Here is a 25107-nt window from a genome sequence, read left to right on the forward strand (position 1 = left end):
TACTTTGTTCCCAGCGAATTTCGTTGGAATTCCTGTCGCGGAGCCTTGGCGAACGAAATCGAAATGGTACTCGTCGAAAAAGAATTCGATCGACGACCTTACGAAGTCACCGGTACTTTCCGTAGTGTTATAAACACGAATGCGTTTTAAATGTCACGCGTCCTGCTTTTAGTCATACAAATAAAAAGGAAACACGCGGAGGAGGGTAAGAAGTCGATCGGAAGTAGCGGTTGACGAATCGTCGGTCCGCGTTTCCCAACGAGCAACCAAACAGAGTTGAGCAAATGTCGTAAGAGGTTACCGTCCTTCGCCGCGAAGAACTTCACGAAGAGGTCCGCAAACAAGGTTGACCGAAATAGATCCACGGACTATGTATTCCCCTCGCGACCAAAGGACACCTTAGAATTTCCATGGTATTATGGATATACGCTTCGAAATACACGCGTCCTGCTTTTTATCCCGATCACGACGCTAAACTTTCTATTCCTCTCCCCCCCTCCCCTCCCCCCATTGACATTCGTCTCGTCGCTGGATTCGAAGCATCCCCGCTCGCCGAGTGAAAAAACCTGCTCCGCAAGCTTCTGTTTGGTATCGTTTCGTCGACAGAGGTCTATCGAGATCACAGTAAATCCGTTGCAGCGCAGTCAACTAAGCTGCAGGAATTTCGAACGAATCGACCGGCAAAAGAATTTACACTAAACCGCCGATCTACTTCTAACGCGATTAAGAGGCAGTTTTAAAAACACTTTTTTCGATCGAATGCAAATATATTTCAAAATATTTCATACAAATATTTCGGTGTTGAATTGAATAACGTATTAGGTCGTCCCATAAGTTCGTGCTACGGACTGTGTCGATATTTAATACAAATGCTTCTGAAATTGTATAATGACGGATAGGTGAGAAAATATTGTGAGACATTAACTTTTCTTAGAACACTTGACGGTATGTTTCATGTATTAATTTGAGTAACAGAATTATAAGTGGTACAAATTTTTAGGACGACCTAAACAGTTGTATATGACTTAGAGACCCTTTTCAATTAAATACACAATTATGTAGATTCCGTGATAATTTGTATCCATATGTATCAGGTTGTCCGAAAAGTTTCTTTCGTTTTATTAATAAGTGATACATGCACGATATTTTATGTTTTACGTTACGTTACTGAATTGTGCACGATTCATTTTGCTGCGTTACTGTTACAACATGAATATCTATGAAATTAGATATTTGTCTATTTATAAAAATACGACCACATGAAATAATCGAGTGCAACTCGCGAAAGAAACTTTCGGGACGACCTAAATAGTAACAACTGCGTCTCTCTAACTTGATCTTTCCTTTTTGTTTCAGGTAAGTCGCAGATCGCGCCACAAGTACGCACACTTTTTCCAGACGTGTTCGAGGTAGGACTAGACAGCTACCGATTCTCCAATTGTATATTCCGCGTATCGAAAATCGGCAGGAGCCTTCCGTTACGTAGAGTATCGGACGATTCCCTGTCGGGACGTTTGGAATTCGAGCGAAACGAGTTGTCGGCGATCGGTGACATTTCAGTTTTCCGTGGTGGGTGAAAGCCAACGGTGCAGGTTGCGATTCAACGCCAAGGCCGAAGGTTCGCAGCGCGACGGAAACGTTTTCGAGTCCCACTCGCGAAACCGAATCGATAAACGCGAATAAGGGTAAACGCCGTAAACACCGACGAGCTTCGATACACCTAAATACGAATTCAAAGGGGTCAGGAAACGGCATTACTTACGAGACGACCTACCAATTACTTTCTGGGAAGCATTCGATAAACGGAATCGAAACGTTTCGGTCGACGTCAACGATCGATCCAACCTTAATTACCTTTCGCAAACGCGACAATCTACCCACGCGTACGTTTTCAGGAAAAAAACGGAATTCCAAATTCGGAGGACATCGGCGCTTACCGTTTATTTGCCATCGACGGGTACGGATAGAAATAGACAGATATCGGAGCATAAAATGGAATACGAAGTCCGGCGGTGTATTTCTATTTTGAATAAACGTTCCAGGCAAGTTACAGGCAAGATTAGCCGGTTATATGTTAGTTAAGCTCTGGCGTCCATGGAATATACCAAAATCTGGTTTTAGTCGGGTTTGGAAAGAATCTCGCGTCCATGAAAGAACTTTGAAATCGAGCCGTTATCGAGCGACCAGCGTCGCGAGCTCGCAGTCCAACAGAAAATTTGTGTTTCATTGGGAGTAGCGCGTGACCGATTGAATATCCATCGAAACGAATCAACGTTTCATTTATTTCCGCGTTAACTTTTCCGTAATCGAGCGCACCGTGTCGAATATCCCGACGAATCGGCTCGATGGAATCGCGTTTTTCCTCGAGCTCGCTAATGCGTCGATAACGAACGTAATTGCGTTCTCGACGACGCTAATTACGTTTCGCTTTGACGCGATTGTAACGGCCGCCTCGCATAGCCGAATAATAAACGTTAACAAAAAAACCTCTGTTATTGTTTCTATCGAATCGCGAGTGGAGTGGCTCGACGAGTGCTGGATAAGTATTCGAGCTAGGACGCGCGCGATACGTTTAGTAAAATTGGGTACGCACCGGGTACTCGAAACGAGCCGATTCAACGCGTTACTCGCTGCGCGACGAAGTAATTAAAGTCCGTCAGCCTACTCGTTAACGCCTCTATAAATTCCGCGGCGACGCTTGGGAATATCATCGAAGGCGGTGACAGTCGAGACACGCGGGCGAACTTGTTTGCGCTCGGAGTAACGAATCTATTCGCTGACGACTAATTGATAATCGAAATGTTTGTTTTTTCATTTTATTCTTCGCGTGTATTTGAACGCTGGAAAATATTTATTTGCCGATAAATATTTGTTCGATGTCGTCAAGTATCGGCGGTATTTGTATTTTCATCCGAGCGTCACGCCGTGCACGGTTCGAAATAAAAGCAAACTAGAGACAACGTTCGAACGAATTTAATAAAAGCACGTTAAACGACGCGATGATTTGCGAGTCGACGCTCGAGTTCGATCGACGTTCGCGGAAAACGCAGTTGAGGGTTATCTGTTGTTTACAGTCGCAGAATTCTGTCGTCGAACGGGAACCTTCGACTTTCGTCTCTCGGAAAAGAGGATCTTCCAGGAACGCGGTATTCTTCGCTGGAACGCGAGACTTTTATGTTTCGCTTCGTTCACCGAGTGACCTACTCGAAGCGATCTTCGAAGTCAGAAGTCAAACGCTGTATCTAATCTTTCGCGCGAACGAGTTCGTATCGCGTGCATTGACACAGTTTTGTTTGTTTATAACGAGGGGAGCTTATTTAGGCCAGCGACAGGTTGGTTTAAGAATCAGACCGAATCGTATCTACTTTTTAATTGCGTATGAAAGAACAAATAGAGAAAATCCGCGCAAAATGCATTCGTGGTCCATTTAAAACTGCGCGACTGCAAATCATACCACCTCGAACCGTGCGACTTTTTCTTCCTCGAGTAGCGTCTATGTGTGTCAGCCGGTATCGCGAAACCTGTTTCGAGAAATTTTACTTGAAATCTAATTGCTACGCAATAACAAACGCGAACGCCTCAGCAACGAGTAGATCCAAGTTTGAACGAACAGTTGGCGATAACCTTGAAAACCTTAAGTTGAAGTCAAGCTGAAGAAACGACCGATTGGAAAGCGTCGAACTTCAAAGTTTCGCGAATCAGATTTAATTCGAACTTCCTCCGACGCTTCGACGCGCGAACGATCGTCGAGGGTCCCGACATCGGTTCGAATCAGATCCGATCCCTCTGACCGAGTAACCAGGAAATCGATGGAACTCTATTCTCCGTCGACCGTTTACCGGTTTCTTACTGGAACCTAATTCGTTCGAAAGCGTTGCATGGAAAGAGACTCGAAAAGCACCAGCCCGTAACTGAACGCTGACTCACAGATTTGCACTAGGCCTAACTACTCGATTAATAACTGTTGTAACGATCATTTCGGCGCGTCAAATACAGCGGTATTATTGCTGAATTTATTAGATGATTCGTACAGTTACAGAAATGGAAGAAAAATCGTCGATACCACGAACGAAGTGGAGGTAAAAAAGAAACAACCGTTCGACTCGAGAGTCATACACAAAACGGGACGGTCTCGGATCAAATATTTTCGCTCGGCGAAACATTCGGTTAGCCTATTCGTACTGCAACGATGAAAACGCTCCATTTCCAACAACAACGAATACAAATTTTTTTTATCTTCCATTCGTTGTTCGAGATTTTGATTTTTGTAAAATATCTCCAAGTCTCTCGTAGTTCGAGCTCGATTCGTTACTATGGGAATCGAGATGGTCGCGTCGAGACGCTTGTAAAATTCGATCGAGGACTCGATTAACAATCCCAGTCTGGGTTTAGAGTAATTCTTCGAGGAGAGCGCGTAAAGAATAACTCTCTTCATCTCCGAGTTCCTCACCGAGCGAAATCCGCTGATGACTGGGGCGAGGAAATTGCACCGCGACGTTTGATAATAATCCAGGAACTCTTAATCTGGATCGGTTCCAACTTCTTCGAATATCAAAGCCGCGCGAATAAAACACGAAATCGCCTTTCTCTCGCGTTTTTCTCCCCCGAAGTTCGTCCGAGCGTACGCGCGATTTCGCTTTAAGAGAGATTAAAATTGTCCTGCCTTTCTTCGCGGACGTCTACGTTCTTCGCAGTTCCAGGATCGCGCCTTCCAGGTTCCTCGAATTCGACCGCGAGATTCAACGAGGGTAAATGTATCGAGGCAACGAGTTAACGAGACGCGAAGTAATTAATTTCTCTGGCGTGTCGCGCTTTTTCTTCCGAAAGTTTATCAGCGAGCATTGAACTTGCATCGATGGGGTCGCTTCGAGCAACTCTGTAATTGGGTCTCGAGGAACCTGTTTTCTTCTTTGGTCTATTCGATGCTTCGAAGAATCCGAGAGTCGCTCATGAAAGCGGCCGATATCTCCGTCGTTCCGCTCCGAACGAAATGTAAATTTCGTTCGATACCACCGAGCCAATTCGAGTCCCGGCGTTCTTTCTTCTTCTTAACGTTTTAACAGGCGCGAACCGCGAGTCGGATGCGATCGTTGTATATTAAACAATCGCGAGAAAACTACACAGTCGAATTGTTCCCCGTCGAGCTTAATTGCCATGAAAATCCAATTAAGACCGATGACGTCGGGGCCGAGCGTTGTCGTTGACCCATCTTATCGTCATTCGATGATCGATTGATTAAATTGCCTAAAAGAGGAACGTTGCGGAACGTCGACGATGCTACCGCTAATTACACGTGACTAATTAATTACCACGGTTAACGGGGACAGGAGATAGCCTCGTGCTTCGTCGTTTAGATAATTCATTCGTTTCCGATATTCGATCCTTTGAGGTAGCTTTATCGAAGAGATGCGACGAGTACGACGCAATATTTCTTAATTCCGCTCCATGAGCGTTCTTTTCTACCGTTAACGAGTCGCATCTCGAATTGTATAGAACCGTATTAAAGTTTTTGCGTTTCCGCGGTTCGGTCTTTGGACCACCCTCTGACCACGGAATTACCAAAACTACTTGTTATAGACCTGACCACGGGGCACGAGAATCTTGCGTCGAAATCCACGATTGGGGAGGCGAACAGGTGAAACAGTAAACGGAAACGGCCGTGGTGGTTGACTCGGTTAAAGGCCGGACCGGAAGCACCGCAAACATTAGCACTGCTCTTGACATCGAGTGTCTAATAATATTGTATGAAATTCCGAGACTCCAGCGGCCCTAATTTCTGAAAGCGTTTGCCCGCCCACTTCAAAGGACGGAGACGCATTCTGGCCGGAGCTCGCCAACAAGACCAAACGGCTCGTTTCCAAGCTGGTCCCAAAACGATACTTGGTTCGCGCGAACAACGAGTCTCTCGATCTATTAACTCGAGAAAGTGTCGGCACACTTTCTTTGAATTCAGCAATTTTCTTTGAATATCTTTACTATACTTAACTATCGAGCGATCTGAAGCTGGGTGTGCCGATACTTTTTTGACCTACTGTGCACAGATACCGATCTCTGATACTGTGCACAGACTCGAGTGTCGAAAATATTTGGTTCAGACGAGTTTATTACACCGCGACCAACAAATCTCGAATCGTATCAACCGAAAGCATACGCGTTCTCTCCGCTTTTGTCTGTTACGCGGATCATTGCGAAGCGTTCACACGTGCTGTCGCGACGTTCAGAGGTCTTTCTTCATTTCCGCCGTTCGAGACTGCGATCGTGCGTCGTCGCGCGAATGGAGAACGGAGACAAAGGCAGTCGCGACTGTCCGGAATCGCGGCGAAAAGATTTAATTGCCGGGAAGAAAGCAACTGGAGTACACTGAAAGGCTCCCCGACGTGCGCGTAACCGCGCTAAACGACCGAGGACGCGCGTAGACGCTCGTTTTATTCCCGTCGTAAACTGGCCTGGACGTAAAAAGCACGAGTAACCGTCCATTTCGGCCGGAAACGAATGGCCCTGCTGCGAAACTGACCCACTCCGTTTGCCCCATTCTGTTCGCATTTCATTTAAAAAAAGAAAACGACGCTCGAAAACGGCAACTCTTTACACTTGGATATGGAGTGGAATAATAGCTCACCCTATGTATAACGTCGTCTCTAACGTTACCGTAAAAAGAAACCTCAGGTCCTCGATCATAGATCGAACGACAGTGGTCGAAAACCGACTCGATAAAACACGGAAAAGGGAAAACTAATTTATTATTAACGCAAAATGTATCTACGCTCACTGACTTCTGTTTGATTAAATTTAAAAGTGAAGAAACCAGAATGGTTTTCAACCATAAAAACATGTTTTCGAAACTTCGGCTTGTCTCTCTGAATAATCCGTCGAGCGTAGTTTAGAGAAAATCGAACCATGCCCTTCGACACTGTTCCGCTGAAATAATCTAATTTAGCGAAGTTCCCCAATTCCTCGGTGAAGTTTAATCGTCTCGCGTGGAGTGTATGCGCCGAGCAACTATCAGCCACCGATAACACGATTAAGCCGATCGAAACTGTTTTATATACTCGACGGTTATTCGCGGAACCGCGATTCATTCGACGCTTAAACTAAACGATCGCTGGTCGAAATGGTCGGTTATAATTTACGGAAACTGTCATCGATCAATGTAGCATCGTTTAATAGAAAATTAAAGGCTTCGTTATTAGACTTTCCGATGAACTCGCAAATTTCCGGTAAATCGATTTTTAGCTCTGGGACAGGATTCGCGAAATTGCTAACAACGAGAGCGTAAATCCGGTCGAGACGACTCCGTGGTATACCCTAGGCGAATTCCGTGGACGTGGATGGCTTCGCGAGCAAGCGAATGCTTGCGAAAGTCATGCCACTGCGAGCACGGGAGCATAGCTTCCGAATATTTGCTCTGACTCGCTCGTTCCGCGATATAGTCGAACTCCCTTGTAGTTCCGAGAAACAAACGCGTAGGGAATTGGACGTCGAACGCTCGAATCCGCGCTCTTCAACGATGTACAAAGCGATCACTATGGTATAAAAATCGACTACCAGACTGCGGATCTTTATGCAAAATAAAATGTGTCGCAAACGTACCTAGAAAACTTGAACTTAAATTTACTTGAAACACGGCTTCGTAACGCGATGCGTACACGGCACTCCCGATGGAACATGTCCTTCCCGATCAAGGTTTAACGACACTGGGACTTTGTATACAAAGCATCAAGTAGGAATGACCGGGCTATGTTGTCGAGTTTGAATCTCCAAACGGTTTCCAAACAACATTTCGCCGTACACATACGTCTCGAACAGACTGTAAATAAGAATTTATTCCACTCTGGGAATATCGTAACGTGAACTTTGCTTTCGATAGTTGTTTATATTTTTCTATCACTAATATATTATTCCGCGTACGTATACCGTGTGCATTTCGTAGTTTCTTGGACGTTAAAATTTCCTACGAATGCACAAAAATCCGGAGTCTATCGACTACGATATTTCGAAGGGAACTCTAACGGCACAAAGAACAAAATGATGGCTGTTCCAGCAGTATCACGCTATAGAAACCGAACGAAATTAATTATTTTACCACGGCGTAAGAGACACCGCTAGAGAGTTACAAGGGAATGTTAATTACGAAATGGCGTCGGAAGAACGCGTTTCGCTTAATTACGACTCAACATTTGATTCACTGGCTAACAAAGGAAGCTTCGATAACGTTGTGTGCTAAACGAACGCGAGTCAGCTTTTAAGTAACTCTCTAATTAATTACTGCGAAGTAAAAGGTCAAACATTTTCCCCGTGTATCCAATTAATTTCCCCGTGTATCCGCGTGGGCGATCTTTTTCTCTCGAAGCCGGAAAATGGTAAACTCGGGCTGGAAAATGCGCTCGGGACGTGGTCACCTTCGAGGCATAGTCGCCTTCACCGGTGGCGAGGAGAAATCGAGGGTTCTCGAATACTCCGAGTCGCTCGCGAGGACTCTGGACGATTTTAAAAGTCGAGTAAACTCGACGGCAACGAACAGTCGCCGTTCTCCTATTGGCAATCTGCACTTGTTTCGATTTCGAATCGGAGCGCAAAGAGAAGAGAATCAAATTGCATTTGGGATTGATTCCTACGACAGCCGTAACAAATACATGTTTCCTTGCATTTTTCGACGAAATATCATCGATTTCTCTTCTCCCAACCGATCACAGAAGGTGGATGTTGGAAGCCGAAGCTTCCCTATCGCACAGCCGACACGCAGCCGTTGGAATAAATGGCGAGAGGGATGAAAGCGCGGCCGCTTGCTTTCAGTTTCGGTTCGGAAGCCCGGAGTCCCGGTTCGGATTCCAATTTCCTCGGGTGCGAATTCGTCCAAGGACGAGAATCGACGAGCACTCGGAGCGGACAGGGAAGCCGGCGCCCGCGCAATTTAATATTCAGCGAATCTGGAACTAATCCAGGGGACTGGGTGGCATTTTTGCAAAACGTGACACTGCAATTTCCGTCGCGGGCACGACGCCCGCAGACCGTGCCGCCTTACCCCAATTTTACCCTTTTTCCGTGGACGAGGACGACCCCCGCGTCCGATTCTTCTTATTCGACTCGAGTCTCTCCAACGATCCCTCGAGGTGTCCACGTTCGCGTTCCTCGATCGATACCAGACACATGCATTACCGTCGAACCTCTTCTCGAGATTATTCTACGCCGCGTTTCCGGTTCCTGACGGCCAAGACGCACGGTGGCAAACGATAAACAAGCAGTTTCACCAGGCGCTGCTAGACGCGGGTGTCTCTCGCGCGAGGAAACTCTCACCGGGGTTGTTTTAACGATACGTGCGCTATTCTCGATGCGAGCTCAACGCCGTTAGCTGCCGGACTAGAATCCTCGAAAATTTCATTTCTGCCCTAGTATTTAATTTTCTGACCTTTTTAAATTCATGAAATTCAATCGTATCCAGATTTACCTTCATTCGCGCCCCACTTTAGGAATTAATTTCTTTAATTCTTCAATAAACAGTCTTACCACCCATTCCTCGGCGACCAACGCGTTAAATGGAGAAGCCATCGAGACTTGCGATACGATAACAAATCGCGAACAATTTAGCAAAAAGAAAAAGCTGTCCTTGTCTCGATCATAAAATGCGAATAGCCTCCGAGTTATCCTTTGGATTGATCTGTACTCGCTCGAGTCTACGGCTCTCGTCGCAGTTTTCGATCGAGAGCCGTCGGGAGGATAGAGAAGGTAAGGCGAGTGTTTCGTCTGCAAACAATTAAAGGGCCGAAGTGGTTGTGCCTCTAGAAAAATCTCGTTAGGAGTTATTCCATCGCGAGCTCTCGCGACGAAAATCGATACCCGGGAGGAGAACAACCCTTACAAACGAAAGCGGTTTCTCGAGGAAAACGAATGTTACGTCGCCTGGAAACTCGACTGCCACTTATTGCAACGAGGTCGGATAAACGTGGCTGACAACGGAGGGTGCGATCCTTCGTTCTAAGGACGCAAAAACGTGCGGATGGGAATTTGTCCACGTTTCATCGAGGGTCAGTCACTCGAACGATCGATCGCGCGCGATCAACGTTTCGCTGCTCGCGCGGGCCAAGGAAAGAGATCGAACCTGCGAGCAAACGACGAATCGCGCGACAAAGACGTAAGAACGTGTCCGACGTAAGATCTAATACTCGGTGAAGTTCATTCCGCGCGTCGAGCACCGTAAATTTTACGTGTTTCGATTACGTCATCGATTCTAGATCGCTCGCGAAAGGACCGCAACACCGTCGTCGTCGGTTCGAAATGTCGCGTCGTGACCGTTAACAAAGCGCGGCGTTTCGTCGGCCGGTATATCGCTTGGGAAAACGTTCCTACGGGCATCGCGTGATCAATTAAAAAGAGAGAAAGGGAGCAACGGAATCGACTCGTGGCAGAGAATTAATAAGACACGAAACGAACGCGGGAACGGCGGCGGGGAGGGTTAGGCCCGTTCGTTCGTTGAATGCCATGGGAAGACAATGGCAAAAAGGGGTGGGGTGGGGGGGGTGTGGAAGGAAAAAGAAAAACTGAAAAGAAAAGAGAAGAAAGTGGTCGAGAATAGCACACCGATTAAGTTGACTACTGATAACGTAGCCGAAGGGGAAGTCGCGCGGGAAATTGTGCATTTCAGTGGAATGATTTAAACCCCGCTTAAAAGGTTTTTAGCGGTTTCATCAAATGCGCCGGGTAAATTACAACGTCCTCCTGGCGGCGAGACGCCGACGGAGGAGAGAGGCGGAGACGGACGAACGAAGAAAGGTGGAAAAAAGAACGGGGAACCCGGATATATTGTCTGGCGAATGCAATTGGGAGCTGTAAGATCGATCCGCGCGGCGTAATATCTGGTTGGTGCATAGCGGTGATGCACCAACACCAACGTTCGCCCTCTTCGTCCCCTGTTTGAAACGCGACGGCATTTTAAGCACCCCCGCGAGAGCTTAACCCTCGATCGTTTCTCCGACTTTTCCGTGGTCACGGGTCCGACCGAGCAATGTCGCTCTATTCTTGTTTAAGGTGGGTCACTCGCGCGCAAATCAACCGCTGTTATTCTTATCGTTGAATATTTCGGCAAGTAGAACACTCAGGTTTCATGTCCTCCGATATACTTAAGAAACAGAAAATAATTCAGATAGATGGCGACGCGGTCACTCGTGTCCCACGGTTCTACGACGAGTAACTAAATTCGTCCTACATATCTTTAGAATAGATTTTGCGTAAATTAAAATTTATTACCGTTAATGGTAACCTCTTACTTCTCTCCTTGTTAGTCTTTATTTTAAATCGCTTGCCGTACTTCTTACGCTGACTGTACGATAACGACTTACCCTCTTAAACGAGAATACGAATTATTAGCCAATTTCGAGCAACGAAGCTTGCCGTTAAGCTTGCAGATATATTTCCGCGTGGAATAAACATCGCTCGGAAAAAATAATGTTTTCCAAGAGGTAATAACCTGGGTTGGATTTATCGGGCCACTCGGTACGTATCCGTGGAACATTATGCATCGATGCGTACAAATTTATCGAGATTCATGGTATCTTCGCTTTAGTTGGCCGTTATTAAAAATTTCTGCGAAATCGATACGCGGGAGGTAACACAGCTATTACCGGGAGATATTCATTACGCGGCGCGCTGCAACGTGCACGGGCTGAAATATTCGCGGTAGCGCGATTTTTCTGCGATGTAGCACTCTTTGCTCGCGCCCGTACTTGGGCGAAAATAGCAACGCGTGCAGCTAGTTGGCCATTAAACGCGATGATAGAGTGATAACAGCAACGAGGATAAGAAACAGAGCGCGGATAAAGACTGGTTTTCCGTTTAGTGGCAATAATTAACGGCCGTCGAGGAGAAATTACGAGCGATCCGCGAAAGAAACGGGGGCAATTACGTCGTTTGACGATACCCGGAGCAGAAGCTCGTTCGCATCGGTGTGTCGAGAAATTAAACCTGGAACCGGCGTAATAACGGGTTCATCGGGGATTCAAATTTCATCCGAGATCCTCGCCGATTATATTCCGATCTCAGGGAATTGCCGACAATTTAGGCTATCCCGCCGAATTCTACGGTAGCTCGCAGCGTTACCCTAGTTCAAATATTCCGACAGAAATTGCTCGTAACCAAGCTGCCGGGACGATCCGCGCGCGGCGCATACATCCGTGCGTTAATTAAGAACCCGCGCATAGTCCGACCAGCGTCGAGCGAATTATTTTTGGTCGAATTAAACGACGAACGAACGAGCAACCGTTTCGAACATCTCGAGAGGAGAAATAGACGGCGTTTCGGTCGTGTTAAATTGAATTTTCGAAAACGCACCGCGAAATATGTACCTGGTCGTTTCGAGGGAGGAATCCGCGTACGTCGCGCGACTTTGTTCGCGCATCTTCGACGTTTTCGAATGCTATTTATAACGCGGAGTAGATCTGTGTTTGCGCGGAGTAGATCTGTACGTTACTTCGTATCCTGCAGAGACCAATGCTCGTTCCCGCTTCCCTCGTACGATTGTTTTAATTGCGAACTTTCAGCGACCCGATGTTTCAGGTGCAACTGCGATAACGCGTTCCCCCGAGGTCGCGAGTATCGCATTCGAGATTACGATAAAAGCTTTCTCGTAATATCGCTTTGCTCTTTCGCTATTCTATTCCCATTTCCTCGCTGTTACTGCTTTTTTACGCGAATAATAATAATTATTCGGGGGAAAGGGAGCACTCGTCAGCTTGAAATCTTTACACTTTTAGATGCGTAGCAAAGTAAACAGGATTGGGTCAGAGGTTATAGCCAGCCAAAGTAAGGTAAAATTACTTGGCTACATTTTACTTACCCGTGGTAACGCATCCTCCTTATTACCACCGACGCTGTTCTTTCTTCCTGCGATACCAATGCGTTCTTCTCGTATTTATCCGTAGTAATGCCTCTTGAAGTGGTACGTTCTGCTCGTCTACAAAGAAATACGTTGCATTACAAGGAGTTGCAGTACACGTTGGTCTTCTTAAAATATATTACAGTACTCTTCGGTATTTATCGTAAGAGAGTATAATCGTTACCCTGAAACACCTGTTACTCACGTAACAGTTTTGTTTTTAATTCGGAAACTCGATTACAATTTCAACGATCGCCAGGCCACGTGGCTCGAGGAAGCAAGGGAAAGAGAGACACGTTACGGTTGCGTAATTAGACTCGATGCCCCCCACCTTCCTCGCGAAGTAGCGGGAAATCTAGTTAGTTTGCGTAACGATTTTAAATTCGCTATTGTCTCCGCGCGGCTCGTAATTACTCAGCGTCGACGTCTTTGCGGGACGCAACCAATGCGTCAGGACGGCTCGGGATTTTATGGCCGACTGCTCGTGTGCAATGCTCGGCCGCGGCCACCGGTACATAACGTACCGGTACACGTGCACCGAGCAGGTACTCGGTTACGTAGCGACCGTAATTAATCGGTTTTTGTGGGCCCGCCAAGGTGGCAATATCGCTTCGGTACGCCCGCGGTGATTTTCAATCGGATCCACGTTCTTACGCTGTTCAACATTTTCTGTCGACGCATCGTCGAATCGTGTTCGCACTCGAATTACCTATAAAATATAGATAACGTTTATCGGAGTTTATTCGGATTCTTTTAATTTCGCATTCGATTACGAAATAATAGCCGGTGACACAAAGTCGGTTCTGTGCAAAATTGCCGGTCGACGATGCGTTAATTCGACACGAATGACAGTAAACGATACGTAGCCGGGTTTTTTGTACAGCCTCATACTAGAGAGGAATCCTGTCTTATTGCTGCGATCACGTCGAGCCAAGAAATGCAATCCCTGTCGTCGAGTCGAGATTATCCTGGACCATACGGCGCATCCGTCCATCGAGAATACATTCCCCTTCATCCCGAAACCCTCCCCATTGTGGACTCACGGAACCAGAAATACCTCAATCTCCCTAAACTTCGAGGTAGCGAAGGAGCATCAAGGGGAAGCATGAAATTCTCGATCATAACCCGAAATCCGGCTGGACTCGTGATCGATATCGCAACTACCGTCGCGGCGAGAAGCACACTCTGTCCCCCGTGCACCTGCGATGATCGATATTTGTCGCTCGGAAGTTGGCGACGATTTATCCGTGCTCCGTCGTCCAGCAAGCGTAACAAAAATTCATCGTCTGTATACCTAGCGGTAGTTCTCCTCCTTTAAGATAGTCGGTTCCGTGAATTTCTTCGACGAAACAGCCGCGCGGGGTCCACTCGTTAAAAAGTAAAACGAAATTTATGGAGGCGTCATCGATCATTTTTCGCAGGCAGGAAGCCGTCCGCTCCGAAGGAGCTCTTTCATTGATCTCGACGCGGCTCCATTATACTTCCTCGCAGTGTGGCACGTGTATTGCTCGATGAAAAAGCGGTATGCTGGATATCTGGGGCGCGCAAATCAAAGCATAACGATCTGCCAAGTCGGACTTCAACGCGGAAGGCAGAAGATTTCCTTAAGGGAGTCGTTATTCTAGTCGGAAAATGACGCCTGCACCTGCTCTCTTCTTTTTCCAAACATTTATCGTGCATTCTTAACGCGCGTTCGATATGCACGGACGGACACGATTTTGAATGTTTTCAAAGCAAAGCGGGGCTTTGCGCGACGTTCGACGCGACATATCTTTTTGTACGATCTCCGAGGATGACCGGTCGGAAACGCGAAATATCACCGTTTTTGCGAGAAAAAAAACCTCTATGGTATCTATCCGCGGCTATCGGTTACGCTGCTGTATTTTATACAGTATTTTTTTTAAATTAAAATCACCGTACTTTTACAACTCCTGGAAAACGCCGACGATTTCAACTCTGTTATTCATTAATTTCACCTTCTATTATAGGAGCGAGACGATCAACGCCAAATCGAAAAGAATTCTTTGCGTGCAAGATCGAGAACGCGAGTAATTTACGCGTTAAGACCGCTTCCGCTTCCTGGTAGAAGCTCCGTACTCCGGAGTACGTTAAAACAAATAGACCTCCGACTTTCCACGTTTGCGGTTTCGGTGCAACAGAACCTAAACGCTCCAGACGCACTTACGCGCAGCGTATTCCAGAATTCGCTGTTTCAACTATCGCGATAAGAAACGATTAACGGGATCTCTTGTTTCCTGTTCAACTTGCAGAGTTTTCAAACTATTCAGACCAGCCACCGCGAAACGCAACGAAGTACGCTTTTTATGCAAACAGTTCCCCTCTTCGTTTACCGTACGAAAATTACGAGAAGCCATTTATCTTTCATCTGGCACACGCGAAACGCTTTTGAATGTATCTCGAGTGCATCCGAGGAGTCTCAAACGCGAGGTTGTTGGTTCGAATAGGACGCGCAACGCATTGAATGAAATGAAAAATCGTCGAGGTTTCTCTTTCCGATATGTTTCCATTAACGAGTGTCGACCGAAGCATAGCTCAACCGTCGCGGTTCTTTCCCCGCGAAATGCGGCTACGTATCTCCTTCGAGCAGAATCGTATTTGTTCTTCCGTACACATTTTATACCGCTTATATATTTCCGGAAGCGCGATTTTAGGAAAACGAGAAATATTCTGGTCCTTATTTCAACGATACGTAAACAAATATTCGTGTTTATTGGACTGACGCGCGAGGGAATAATTGAGATACAAATTCGAAATTTTTAGGGCTAGTTCCTGTTATCATTAGCAACGACGCTGGCGAATTTCAAATTGTTTCATCGACTTTCGCAAGAGTTGTAAAATAAAAGGTAACTCCATGTATTTTCCATTAAAAACTTTCGAAGATTCGGGGCACGCGTTAAAAATCGTTAAAACAAGAACACGAACTAAACGACGAGCAAAACTTTAAGGTAGGAAACTTTCGCTTGGTACGCTCCAAGGAAAAAATGAGAATTACACCGAAACGTTTAGCTTCGCGAAAATCGTAATCGTTCGCTTACGAAACGGAATTCGTCGCGACGCTTAACCAGAGGCGCGTTTTGCATAATTCGAGTCGAAACTCCGTGGAATTAATTTTAATCTGCGCGGTTAGCAAACCTTTCGGTTATCGCGCTGAAGAAGCGCGGGCTCGTCGGTAAATTGATAAACCGACAGACGCGTTCCAGTTTCGAAAGGTTACGGAAATTCGAATTTTTGGGGCGAAACGAGGATTTTCCTTTCAGTATTCGCACGAATCGCGTCAATAGCCACCTTTCTTTTCAACGGGAGGCCTGAAAATTCGACGTTTCGACGGATCGGGGGCCTTGCGACGAACAACAGGTCACGGACAGGCGGTGGAGGTACGCCATATTCATCATCGACTGCTAATTAAAATCTATCGACCCAGTTTCTTCGTCCTTGTGCCAATTTTTATGGGAATGGTGCAGTATTTCGTTACAAACGCGAGGAATTGCCTAAATTCAGTTGCCGATCAATTTACTGCGTATATCCGGTCGAGGTTTCTATTCTTCCCTCATCGGTGGGGATAGTCATCGTGCATCAATCCACTCAATCCTGTACTAGTAATTCACCGCCCCTATAGCTCGGGTACCTCGGGATCGCCGAACCCGTACCGTAGCTACAATCAAACATAACTACAACTCCCGAGGTATATTACACCGAGGGAACTCTTTAAAAACATTCGCATCCGTCGTGTTCCTTGACTCTCGTTTCTTCGATTCTCGAAAAACCTCTATCGTATCCGAGACTGTTGTATACGCATCTCCCGTCGGCGGTCTTTCGCGAATGAAAAATCCACGCTCGCGATAAAAGGAAGCGAGACGAGCGAAAGAGAAAGACGGAAAGGCGCGCGAGCCGCGGCGTAAGATGAAGACGCGTGTATCCGTCGTCGGTGAAGTTAGCGCACACTCCTCCACGCGGAGGAGCACAGACTGCTTCCGGTAATGAAACTCGACGCGAAGAGGAAGTTCGAGAGAGCGAGGGAGCAGCGAGGGACGCGACAGGCACGCACGTGGGGACGTTGAACGGTCTAAGGGATGCTGGAGGGGATGCAGGAGGTTGAGGTCGCATTGATTTTGTCTAGACAGGGTGGAGACTAGCTGTGTCGTCCTTCGCTCACCGTTGATACGGCAGCCAGCGCGGTTTGTGCACGCACCTGCGAGCGAACCGCACTCTTTCGCGGCGGTTTCGCGGATCTAACCGATTTTCGGGCCTGATCGTTCACGTTTTTTTTACGTTTTCCCCTCCCTATGACTCGTCTCCATCGTCGCGACGTCGAGCAAAATCGCGAGTGACGCGTCTACCACTCGCGCGCGATGAGTGTTTTCGGTAAAGTGCCGTGGAAAGAGTGAGAGACGCGGTAATTTTAATTTAAAAAAAAAAAAAAAAATACAACAACTACCGTGCGAAATACAGTAGCGTAACCGGTCGCCACGGATAGATAGCAGAGGAATTGATTTCAGTGATTTTGAAAAAAACAAAGTTACTCCGAACGTTTCGCTATCAAAGGTGCAACCATGCACGTAACGGCGTGTTTGGTAGCTGATGGTGGGACTTTGTTTTCGAGAAAGCGGGTTCTTTCTTTTGGTTTCCATTCGGATTCTACTCGTTTAGTTGTATCAAACTATAGACTATGATTCGCACAAGATCTTGCTAGTTCCATCGCGATATCGCGAGTGTCGTCGCGGTTACGTCAACGTTCGATTCGACGACGAATCCACGTCAATTTCCGCGTAAAATTAAAACCGAGAGCTTTTCCGCGGAGCGATACCGCTGAATAAAATGTATTTCATCAACGAATCGTTGGGACTAACGAGCTTCGACGTTGTTGCCGTTAATTGAGAACACAAAGAATCGGACGTTGCCGCGAACGAAAGAAAGGGAACATTATTTCCAGCGGGAGCCGCGTATTAATGTAAATTGGACGTTACGGAAACAGCCAGGAATAAAATACGAGCTGCGACGTTCCCGTTTACGGAGTAGGATTCGTTGGCCTGTTCCAACGCGCCACGAGCAAACGCTAACCTGTCCACGCCGTGGGTTTGTTCGAGTACCGAAACATCAGCGTTCGACGAATGCCACGTGAACAATTTTAACCCTTTCGGTACCACGGGGAGTTGCTCGTTTCGAAGGAGGTATGCTATTCGGCTTAACTTTGTCAAGTTGTGTTATTCTTCGGAGAAGGATAGAACAGAACAAGCTTACTCATTTTAGCACTAGTAAAATCGAATTCTTTTCGGACCTCAGTTCGGACTCTCAGTCGACGGGCGACTTCGAACAAAAAGATGGGAATGTGGATTTCGAGACAATACTATACTTTCTATAGCATGCTTTACAGAAGTTTAGTGTCACGCTCGAAATTTCTATGAATTTTTTTACGTTTACCGCAAAACACCTTTCCTTCTTACGCTGCCGTACCGAAAGGGTTAACGCCCCTGTTAAAGGGAAGGTCTCGATCGAAACTGAAAATATCAAGAAACGAAACCTCCTAAGAACAGTCCTTCTAACCCTTTCGTAAGTTTCTCCAGCCCTCGAAAATTTGCATCGAGTTCTACCAAAGCAATCTTCGAGGGTTTCGAGCTACCGATCCGCGATAGAAAAGTATCGCGATAGAAAAGTATCGCGATCGTAACTCTGCGAACGGTGTTTCGTTCGCCTCGTTAACGGTCAGGTGAACGTTCCGCGACGCGCGATCGCCGATAAAGTCTCGCAACAGCAGAGTTTGCGTTCCCTTTTAGAGTTTCCATTGTCGCGACGCGCTTGTCGAGGAAGGAAAACGACACGAAAGGAAAAATGCCGTACCGCTGAGGGATCCTCCGGCGCGGCGATATATTTGCGAGGCATCCGTCGCGATGCCGCTGACGTCAAGGTAAATCGTTCGCTTCGCGAGACGCGATAATATTTAGTCGACAAATAGTCCCGTGCACGCTCGCGATTTCGCGTCTTTCAAATGCATTCTCTGGCTGGCGACTCTTATCGGGAAACCGACTTCAAACGTCCGCGACGAAAAGCATCGGGAATACTTTATTCCGCTACTGTCATTGTTAAACCAAAGATATACTTTTATAAACAAGTTTGTGGATCCTCTTCTTCCTCGAACCATTCTACTCGAAACGGAACAAATACTAGCGTCGCTAGTACAAACCTCCTAATACGGCCAGCCAACAATTAACTTCCTCCCTTAGATGAAATCTCGCTTCGCGCGACTCGCGGTGCTGTAATTAGTTGTGCAATTTCGGTTGATTCGCAATCTTCGTTTCTCATTGAGGACGAACAACGTTACGGGAACGTTTGGCGAGCGGACTGCGAACCGAAGGGGTCCGTTCTTTTCCAAGAGCCTAGTTTTGTAATTGCGACGATAACTTGTACGATAACTTGAACGATAACTTATTGTTATTCTTGTTTAATTACCAGAACAGAGGAGGCAGTTAATTGGCAACGCTCGATAACAAAATCCGTTTTAATTCCCGTTCGTTTCGAATTTACAACTCGCTCGGTATCGATAATTCTGTTTAATTAAAAACCAAAATTGTGGCCGACGTTCCGCGCGGAATTTATCGCGAAAACGTGCGTGACGGGCGAAATTAATTCGGCGTTGTTTCGTTGGTATTGGCTCCCTGGAAAGTAACGGAAACGATGGAAAAATGATCGTGTTCGCAAAAATGTCTACGTTCCACTCGCGTTACCACCGCACCGGCTCTCGCGGTCAATTCCTCGAAAATGTTATCTTAGTTCTTGGATTACTTTTCGCGATAAATTACAAGGGTTCGTTAGTATCCGTTAAAAAAATCGCAACGAACGTAAGCTCGTTAAAATGTAAGTCACGAGGTTTCTTCTTCAAAGCATCCTCTCCGCGGCATACGCACGGATTATCGTAATAAAAATACGAAGCGCTCCTTCCTTCGCGGAAAACCCGAGAGCGGTTATCTTTTCAAACATAAAAACCAACGATTCAATTTCACGAGTCCGGCTCGTAATAATTTCCATAAATATTCTTCTTCGACTCGTCGAGCTCGCGCGTACGAAACCGAGAGAGGAAATTAAATATAAAATTCTAAAACACGAACGACCCGTAACCGACGATCGATAACATGTCATGATTTTTCATTTTTCAGGGACCCCCTCGACTCCGATAATGCCAGGGGGCACGCCCGGTACCCCGTCTTCTAAAACAAAGGTAAACCGACGAATTTGTTCGTAAAAGTTATCTTTAAGTCGATTCCATCAATGAAATCGGTGTGTGTGTGTGTTAATCAAGTGTACGCAAAACGGCAATGTTTTAGGACAAAATAATGATGAGAACGAAGGTCGTGGTAGCTCTGTACCCTTTTCGAGCGATCGAAGGAGGCGATCTGTCTCTCGAAAAGGTAAGTGAAATTCAATCCCAGCTCGTCAACCTAAATTCCCCTGAATTTTATCTCGACTACATCTGCAACATCTACCGTTTGGAAAACGTTCCGTCGTGACCGATCGCGCGACTTCAGTTTCTAACGTCGACGAAAGCTAGGGAAACGACCGCGACGCGTTACATTTTCCCGACGCGTTCGAAGTTATAATCGCGTCGACGATCAACCTTTCGCACGAGCGATTCCTGTGGTCGGATAACGGTCTCGATAACGTCCCGCGCCGATCGCATTATCACCGAGTTTCGCGCGAGCATCGCTGGAATTCTGTGGATATACCGGTTATCCTCTAATATGCGGAGAAACCGCTTCCAGATCCCATTAACACTCGGACATGGCCATCGACGCCATATGGCGCTTTATCAACGGCTAAATCAACCGCGCGACGTTTTACAGCTTTTGCTTTGCATACCCGCGTGCTTCCTCGTACACGTACGCGCGTCGATATCCAAATTATGCCAATTCTGCGGTGAACTTGGCGCGACGCACGCTGTGTTACGTTATTAGTGGCTGTTGCATTTTTAGATGTCGAAAAGATCGATCGGATATTCCGTGAAAAACAGAACTCGGTCCGGTATCGATCGCTTCGCGTAACGAGCAGGAGCTCTTACGGGATCGGCTTTGTTTTCCAGCGCCACAATTTAAACAAACCACGTACGTACACATCGGTAACCAACCTTTGGTCGCGAATGCATCGCTACAAACGTTTCCCTGTTCCGTCTTCGTCGTTTTGGCCCCAAAGAAATTTCTCGAAGCGATTAAGCAGCCGACGACTGGTTAATCGAATCGTGCACGTCCAGCTCTCTCGATGGCCCGTTTCGTTCCATTTTCGATTAGAAAACGCGCTGGTTAATAAATCCGTAGCGCGACGATTTTCGACGAAAGCGATAAACGTGAAACGTCCGTCGTTGCTCGAAGAAATTCGGTCTATCCTCTCGAACGGAAACGTTCTTGGGTTTTCGCTCAATTTCAGCCGGTTCGATGATACACCGATGCGCCACGCGGGTAGCGTTTCGCGATAGGAAAAACTGGGTCGAACGAAATACACGGGAAATATAGAAATCTCGGGAACAAACATGAGCGACGTGGGAACGGGAGGTGACACGGTTAGTCGGAACGTCGAAATTGCGGCCCCCGCGGTTGATGTAACGTTATTCGATTTCTGGACCCCGTGGAAAAAAAAGCGTTTCGCGAAGCTGAGAGCTACGCAACACCACTCTCGGCATTGATGAACGATCGACTCTGGGTTTACGGTCATTTTCGTCCGCAAGAAAGAGTTTCGCAAGAAAATTTACATACGCCGATTTACACGAATTCCGATGCGCTGTATTTTTTTTTTTGGAGAACGTCGAAGCTCGCTGCACAACCCGTCCACGAGGAAGCGAAAGCTTTTACAACCCTGTAGATTATAGCGAGAAACATAACTCTAGAATATACACGGTTCGTCAGAGGCAAATGAACTTGTGTTATTTCAGGGCGCGGAGTACGAGGTGCTGGATGATTCTCAGGAACATTGGTGGAAAGTCAAAGATGAGCACGGGTACGTAAACGTAGCGTTTACATTCGGTGACCCGACGCACCGGATGGAAACCAAAGAAAAATAGTATCGAGAGTTTACGGACGTTAGCCGTGCCAGCCTTGCGACGAGAAAAACTATAAAAAAAAAAAACTATGAAAAACACAAACTATTAGAAAGTAGAAGATCGATGCGCTCGAACTTTATGTCTTTCGCTTTCTTTTCTCGAGACTTGGACCTTGGATATTTTCCATGCAAACGTATTTTTGTTTGAACATTGTAGAATAAAAACTGTGGCTTTCGATGAGGGTACGAATGACGGTGGAGTCGACTAAGGCTCCCGAGCATACAGCGCATGCTGGATGTCTTTCAACGACTTAGTTCTCTCCGGTCGCTCTTCGTGTACTGTAATGATTACTTGGTATGCCTAAAAGCGGATTACGCGGCAAGGGCTGTGTTTGTTGTGCGCCGAACGGCCGAGGACTCGAGGCACAGATACGTCCTTGGTTCGCAAACACGAGTATAAGGAAATCGTTGCGGCTGGTGTCAAGGAAGCACGAGCCAAGGAGAACTAGGACAGGATACGATATTGCTATGCGCTTAATCGATGCGGACGTGCGTGAAATTTTCGATCGTAAATTCGTGGCGAAATTGAAAACGACTCGAGGAACGTCGGAACGATACTCGTTAACACTAAACCAGTCGCATTGTTACCCTCGACGACGTGTTTCGAACTCCGTTTACTGTAAATTACTAATTGGATCTCGTTAAAACTTGAGCAACGTCATCCGACGTCGATGCGCGATGATCTGTGCAACTTTGGCTTCCACGGAACCTCGCCAATTATTAATTAGTAACCTCGCAGGGTAATCTCTCGCGAAAAGAATACTTCAGCGAGCGTGATACTTATTTTCAAATGGTCCTTCGTCTAATTTCAGATCGATCGGCTACATTCCCAGCAACTACGTGAAGGAAAAGGAGCTACTGGGTCTTCAGAAATACGAGTAAGCGCGTGTTTAATTTTCTCTCCGAGAGACGCGAATGATCGTCGTTGCGAATAGTGATCGAAACGCGGCACGTGTTTGAAATTGCAGATGGTACGTGGGCGATATGTCCAGACAACGCGCGGAATCATTGCTCAAACAAGAAGACAAAGAAGGATGCTTCGTCGTTCGCAATTCTTCAACCAAAGGACTTTACACGCTTTCCCTCTACACTAAAGTGTGAGTATCATTTATTTTCGCTACCGTCGCGTCCTATCCTACCTCGGAGGGTTCCAACCGAAGGCCGTCCGTATCGTTGCAGCCCCCATCCTCACGTGAAACACTATCACATCAAGCAGAACACGAGGGGAGAATTCTATTTGTCTGAGAAACATTGCTGCGGCTCCATACCCGACTTGGTCAACTATCACAGGCACAACAGCGGAGGATTGGCCAGTCGATTGAAGACCAGCCCTTGCGATCGTCCGGTACCACCAACCGCTGGCCTCAGTCATGGTTCGTAATTCCCTTGGTAAACCGTACGAACAACGAGAACAGCTCCCATAAATAGACAAGTCCATCTAATGCGCAGATAAATGGGAGATCGATCCGGCAGAGCTGCATCTATTGGAAGAGCTAGGCTCTGGGCAATTTGGAGTCGTGCGAAGAGGCAAATGGCGCGGTTCCATAGACGTTGCTGTTAAAATGATGAAAGGAGGCACCATGTCCGAAGACGACTTTATAGAAGAAGCTAAAGTGATGACGTAAGTTGATCGCTTTAACGCCCCATCACCCGAGAAACTTTCGAATAACGATAAGCTAATAGCGAGTTGTTTCGTCTAGGAAACTTCAACACCAAAACTTGGTCCAGTTGTATGGCGTTTGCAGTAAAGATAGACCGATATACATCGTCACCGAGTACATGCGACATGGATCTCTCCTCAACTACCTCCGTCGTCATGAAGCAACATTGGGAGCAAACGTTGGTCTCCTTTTAGACATGTGCATACAGGTGAAGTTGACGCTCTATACACGTTACAAAGAATATTTTCCGACCCTCCGCCACTATTCCCATAATTCTCATCGCAGGTTTGCAAAGGAATGGCTTATTTGGAAAGGCACAACTACATTCACAGAGATCTTGCTGCGCGCAATTGCCTGGTAGGCTCGGAAAACGTAGTAAAGGTGGCAGACTTTGGACTAGCGAGGTGAGAAACGTTACATTTGTGGTTCGACTACCGTTCCTCTGCTCCAGTCTTTCAAAGGAGGGTGTTAAGAAAGGCTCGTTTTCGGCATCGCCTGGAAATGAAAAATTCATGCAGGATCTTTTAGAGAGTCCCAAGGAACAAAAAATGTCGGAATCGGTTTCCCGAGAAACGACGGGAAAGTTGTCAAAAATACGTTCAAAGTATGAACTTGCGTATATTTTACATTTCGTCGTCTTCTTCTTCGGATATCGAACTGTCCTCGATATATTTAACGACTTTTTATACGTCCTGCGGTTAAACGTGTCCCTTAGTTCAACGTGTTAATTCTTATTTCGAAGACGGTTCGATGTCCGAAGAAGAGGAAGACGACGAAATGTAAAATATACGTAAGTTCCGTTATCGTCGCGTTCATACTTTGAACGTATTTTTGACAACTTTCCCATCGTTTCTCGGGAAACCGGTTCCGACATTTCTTGTTCCTTGGGAGACACACTAAAAGATCCTGCATGAATTTTTCATTTTCAGGCGATGCCAAAAACGAGCCTTTCTTAACACCCTCCTTTGAAAGACTGGAGCAGAGGAATGGTAGTTGAATTTTTCATTTTCAGGCGATGCCAAAAATGGCCATTTCTTAACACCCTCCATTCTAACACGAAACATTTCCAGGTATGTGCTCGACGACCAATACACCAGTAGCGGTGGTACCAAATTCCCAATCAAATGGGCACCGCCAGAGGTCTTGAACTACACCCGCTTCAGCTCTAAATCGGACGTCTGGGCCTACGGAGTGCTCATGTGGGAAGTATTTACGTGTGGAAAGATGCCTTACGGTCGCCTAAAGAATACCGAAGTAGTAGAAAGAGTTCAACGAGGAATCATCCTAGAGAGACCCAAAGCCTGTTTCAAGGAAGTTTACGAGGTTTGTCATAGAGACACTTTGTAAGATTGTACCGACCGATTCTGAACACTGGCAACCAAATTAAACCAAATTATGCGGGGATACTTTTATTCTTTCTGGGCGTGGTTGTTAACACTTTATCTACCGGGCTATTTAGAAACAATCTTTAATTCAAAAAAG

At 46.4% G+C, this 25107-nt stretch overlaps 1 protein-coding gene and 1 long non-coding RNA gene across 9 annotated transcripts in view; one reads left to right on the forward strand and one right to left on the reverse strand.

Moving 5' to 3' along the window:
• Window positions 1–25107, forward strand: part of LOC128885040 (tyrosine-protein kinase Btk29A) — a 148913-nt gene that overhangs the window by 121367 nt on the left and 2439 nt on the right. For all 5 annotated transcript variants that reach the window (XM_054138781.1, XM_054138779.1, XM_054138782.1 and 2 more), the window contains 10 exons: window positions 20035–20096; window positions 20203–20286; window positions 21798–21862; window positions 22777–22842; window positions 22933–23061; window positions 23144–23337; window positions 23414–23585; window positions 23665–23833; window positions 23911–24029; window positions 24696–24948. In XM_054138781.1, coding sequence (XP_053994756.1) covers window positions 20035–20096; window positions 20203–20286; window positions 21798–21862; window positions 22777–22842; window positions 22933–23061; window positions 23144–23337; window positions 23414–23585; window positions 23665–23833; window positions 23911–24029; window positions 24696–24948 — 1313 coding nt within the window. The remainder of the gene's footprint in view (window positions 1–20034; window positions 20097–20202; window positions 20287–21797; window positions 21863–22776; window positions 22843–22932; window positions 23062–23143; window positions 23338–23413; window positions 23586–23664; window positions 23834–23910; window positions 24030–24695; window positions 24949–25107) is intronic.
• The window catches only part of LOC128885057 (uncharacterized), a 106282-nt gene that overhangs the window by 78453 nt on the left and 2722 nt on the right, over window positions 1–25107 (reverse strand). Inside the window, exons 1-2 of one of the 4 annotated variants that reach the window (XR_008459539.1) lie at window positions 13050–13463; window positions 12827–12943 (exon numbers count right to left, since the gene is read on the reverse strand). This is a non-coding gene — a long non-coding RNA (uncharacterized LOC128885057). Of the gene's footprint in view, window positions 1–7590; window positions 7691–12826; window positions 12944–13049; window positions 13464–25107 lie in introns of those variants that run through there. The other 3 variants (XR_008459538.1, XR_008459536.1, XR_008459537.1) reach the window with 3 other exon arrangements.

The sequence above is a fragment of the Hylaeus volcanicus genome, chromosome 2, assembly GCF_026283585.1.
Source record: "Hylaeus volcanicus isolate JK05 chromosome 2, UHH_iyHylVolc1.0_haploid, whole genome shotgun sequence".
Lineage (NCBI taxonomy): Eukaryota > Metazoa > Arthropoda > Insecta > Hymenoptera > Colletidae > Hylaeus > Hylaeus volcanicus.